The sequence below is a fragment of the Onychostoma macrolepis genome, chromosome 21 (genome assembly GCF_012432095.1).
Source record: "Onychostoma macrolepis isolate SWU-2019 chromosome 21, ASM1243209v1, whole genome shotgun sequence".
Taxonomy (NCBI): Eukaryota; Metazoa; Chordata; class Actinopteri; order Cypriniformes; family Cyprinidae; genus Onychostoma; species Onychostoma macrolepis.
The window spans coordinates 21,645,703-21,649,512 of record NC_081175.1 but is presented as its reverse complement, the minus strand read 5'-3'; the positions used below and the strand labels follow the sequence as shown (position 1 = coordinate 21,649,512).

Here is a 3,810-nt window from a genome sequence, read left to right as displayed (position 1 = left end):
CATTTTACTTGCATTCACAAATAAATCAATTCAACGTGTAACTATATACATATTTGTCATGACACAGGCTAGGAGACACAGAGGGAAGTGGTCAAACAAGGGTATTTATTAAAGGAGACTGAGGAGACAACCAGGAGGTGACGAGAGGCAAGTAATGCACTATGAGACAAGATCCAGATGGCTTAGCTTGCGGTAACAGTCCTTTGCTTTCTTGCAGGAAACACGTGGAACGGCGGAGAATCAGGAACGTCTGAGGTAAGGGAAGGTATAGTGGAGCTTGATTGGCTGCAGCAGGTGCGGGGAATCAGAATGCAGGTGATTGTGATCTTGTGAATGTGGGTGCTGATGACTGCGGTGACTGTGACTCTCTGACATTACCACGATGACGGGGATGGCCTCTGGGTGCGGGACGATTCGGGCTGTTGCGATGGAATTCCTCCAAGAGTAAGGGGTCTAGGATATCGTCCCGGGCCACCCAGGATCTTTCCTCTGGTCCATATCCTTCCCAATCCACCAGGTACTCGAGCCGTCCGCCTCGTCGCTGGGAGTCCAGAATGTCACAGACCTGGTAGACTGACGCCTGTTTCACACATGCTCCGTCTGCAGTGCGTATGCGGTCCATGTCCGTTAAGTATTCGGTGCAGAAGCAGCACGGACTCATTGTGCTTTCACACAGGACACGTTTGCAGTCCGCTCCTGATCCGCGGCTGTTAACCACAAACACAACATTTATTTTGATTTCAAATCCAAACGTTGTTAGCCTACTGAAAGTGCTTTTTCAGCATTGTAGTGATCACATTATAGTGTAGTTTTAGCACAGTACAGTTACACAATCTTTCATAGACATATTCACGTTTAAACTCAATTAATATAAACAACGTATTCAATGCATTTGGCTTCTAGATTTGTACATTAAGTTGCTCAAGCAAGTGGAAACACATTTAAACACTGCATATAGCCTACTTTTCACAAGTATTTTAAATTAGAACTTACCACTGAAAGAAACAGTCGGCTCTGGTGCCTTTTGCATTTAAATCTTTATTAAAATCAGTCCCGCGGGTCTTAAAGAACTTTGTTTTTCTACCTCCACAATACACAAGTGCATATGTTGCCTTGTTTATCTAAAAGTGCACTTGTCTTTGTTTTAAACCTAGCCAAAAAGCCTGTGAAACACAGTAGACTTTCATTATATCTATTTTTTTGTGAAATTACTACATTTCCATGTCAATCCATGTTAATTTTTACCGTGAACAAAACGCTGTCACTTTAATTCAGCGCGTGCAGCACAGCAAAAATAGAATCTGTGCGGAAACGATCTCTGCACTGCTGCAGACGCACCGCTCCTGGAATGCACTGCCAGACCGCAACCATGTGCAGTGTGAACGCTCTGATCGTTAACATGGGTGCAGGAAGAAAAATACGCACCGCAAACGCAGTATGTGTGAAACAGACGTGAGGCCTCTTCCAAAACTTCTGGGGTGCATCCAGTTCGGTGCATCCTGTGGTGGAAGGGGAGAAAGGTTTCAGGAGTGAGACATGGAAAGTGGAATGTATTCGGTACCTGGCCGGGAGTTGGAGCTGATACGTGACCTGCTCTGACCTGCCTCTGTATTGGAAAGGGACCTATGTAGCGGGGACTCAGCTTCTTGCAGGGCAGGCGAAGATGGAGGTCCCGGGTCGACAGCCAGACCCTATCACCTGGCTGGAATCGAGGGGGTCTGATCGTCAGATATCTGCGAAGAATTTATGCCTCCGCACTGCACGCTGGAGACGGATGTGTGCTGAGTCCCATACCATCTCGCTCTCTCGGAACCAGTAGTCCACAGCTGGAACCTCCGAGGGCTCTTCCGTCCAGGGGAAGAGCAGGGGCTGGTAGCAGAGTATGCATTGAAATGGTGTCAGGCCGGTGGTGGACTGTCAGAGGGAGTTTTGGGAATCGGCTCCAGCTGTGCTGATTGTTCGAGCAGTATGACCGAAAGTAACGTCCGAGCTCTTGGACGTTCCGCTCAGTCTGGCCGTTAGTCTGAGGATGGTATCCAGAAGATAAGTTGACTGTTACCCCTAGGAGCTGAAAGAATGCCTTCCATACACACGAGATGAACTGGGGACCCCGTTCTGACACAATGTCCTTAGGTAGACTGTAATTTCGGAACACATGGTGAAAGAGCCGGGGAGGCTCACCATAGTACTGAGACAGCACGGCCCGACGCCGGTGGTCCAGGCGTCCACCTTGACTGCAAAGGGGACCTGAGGATCTGGGTGACGAAGGACGGGGGCCATGCTGAACGCTTCTTTGAGATGCTGGAAGGCTTCATGGGCATCGAGGCTCCAGGATAGAGACTTGGGCTTACTGCGCAGCATGGAGGTGAGGGATGCTGTGAGCTGACTAAACTGGTGAATGAAACGTCTATAGAAGTTGGCAAATCCTAGAAATCGCTGCAGTTCCTTCACTGACTGCGGAAGTGGCCACTCCTGAATGGCATTTACCTTCCCCTGGTCCATCTGAATACCGTCAGGGCTGATGTTGTATCTGAGGAACTGTACCGTGGAGCGATGGATCTCACATTTCTCCAACTTCAGATATAGGTGGTGTTCTCTGAGCAGCTGAAAGACCTGCGTCACATGGTGGCGATGTTCGGCCAGGTTCTGGGAGTATATAAGGATGTTGTCGATGTAGACAATCACGAACTGATGGAGGAACTCTCGGAACACCTCATTCATGAAGCATTGGAAGACGGACGGTCAGTTGGATAGGCCATACAGCATGACCCGATATTCGTAGTGGCCTGAAGGTGTGATGAATGCCATCTTCCACTCATCGCCCGCCCGGATGCAAACGAGGTTATACACGCTCCGCAGGTCCAGTTTGGAGAAAATGCGGAGTTCCTTGATGGCAGCTGGGACCAGGGAAAGTGGATACGGCAGCTTCACTGTCTGTGAGTTCAGGGCTCTGTAATCAATGCATGGCGTCAAGCCTCCGTCCTTTTTGCCCACGAAGAAGAAACTTGAGGCGGCAAGTGATGTAGATGGCCGGATGAAACCCTGTTGGAGAGCCTCCTTGATGTGGTTGGAGAAAGCTTCATAGGAATTAATGATGACACTCTGGGAGTTCCAGATCGCCTTCGCCCACAGCAACGCCTTGCCACTTAAAAGGGAGATAAGAAAAGTTACCTTCGATCGCTCGGAGGTGAACTTCTGTGGCTGCATCTCAATGAAGAGGGAGACTTGGAGCAGAAAGCCACCACACCCAGTTGCGTCACCCGCGTAGGAAGCAGGGATGGCCATGGGACATACAGAGGCAGGTGCCGGAGCTGGAGCTGGCAGGAGAGAGGCTCAGAGGTTATTGACCAATTCCTCCAACACGTCAACCGCTGCAGGAGGCCAGGGCTCCATGACACGCGTATGGTCCGGTCCGGTCTTCTTTCACGACACAGGCTAGGAGACACAGAGGGAAGTGGTCAAACAAGGGTATTTATTAAAGGAGACTGAGGAGACAACCAGGAGGTGACGAGAGGTGAGTAATGCACTATGAGACGAGATCCAGATGGCTTAGCTTGCAGTAACAGTCCTTTGCTTTCTTGCAGGAAACACATGGAGCAGCTGGAGCGGTGGAGAATCAGGAACGTCTGAGGTTAGGGAAACACACAAGTAAGTACAATGGGTCTGGCTTGGTTCAGGTAGGTGAACGGTAGACCGGACGAGGAGGGAGTGTGGGGAGTGCGCAGATATAGTGGAGCTTGATTGGCTGCAGCATGTGCGGGGAATCAGAATGCAGGTGATTGTGATCTTGTGAACGTGGGTGCTGATGAC

At 49.9% G+C, this 3,810-nt stretch overlaps 1 protein-coding gene across 1 annotated transcript; it reads right to left on the bottom strand.

The window, feature by feature from the left end:
• Positions 1-1,346: 1,346 nt before the first annotated feature.
• On the bottom strand, positions 1,347-3,458 carry LOC131529211 (uncharacterized). The gene is made up of 2 exons (XM_058758818.1): positions 1,562-3,458; positions 1,347-1,499 (listed from the first exon to the last, which is right to left on the bottom strand). The coding sequence occupies exon 1, from the start codon at positions 2,719-2,721 to the stop codon at positions 2,062-2,064; it is 660 nt and encodes a 219-aa protein (XP_058614801.1). The 5' UTR covers positions 2,722-3,458; the 3' UTR covers positions 1,347-1,499; positions 1,562-2,061.
• Positions 3,459-3,810: the final 352 nt, after the last annotated feature.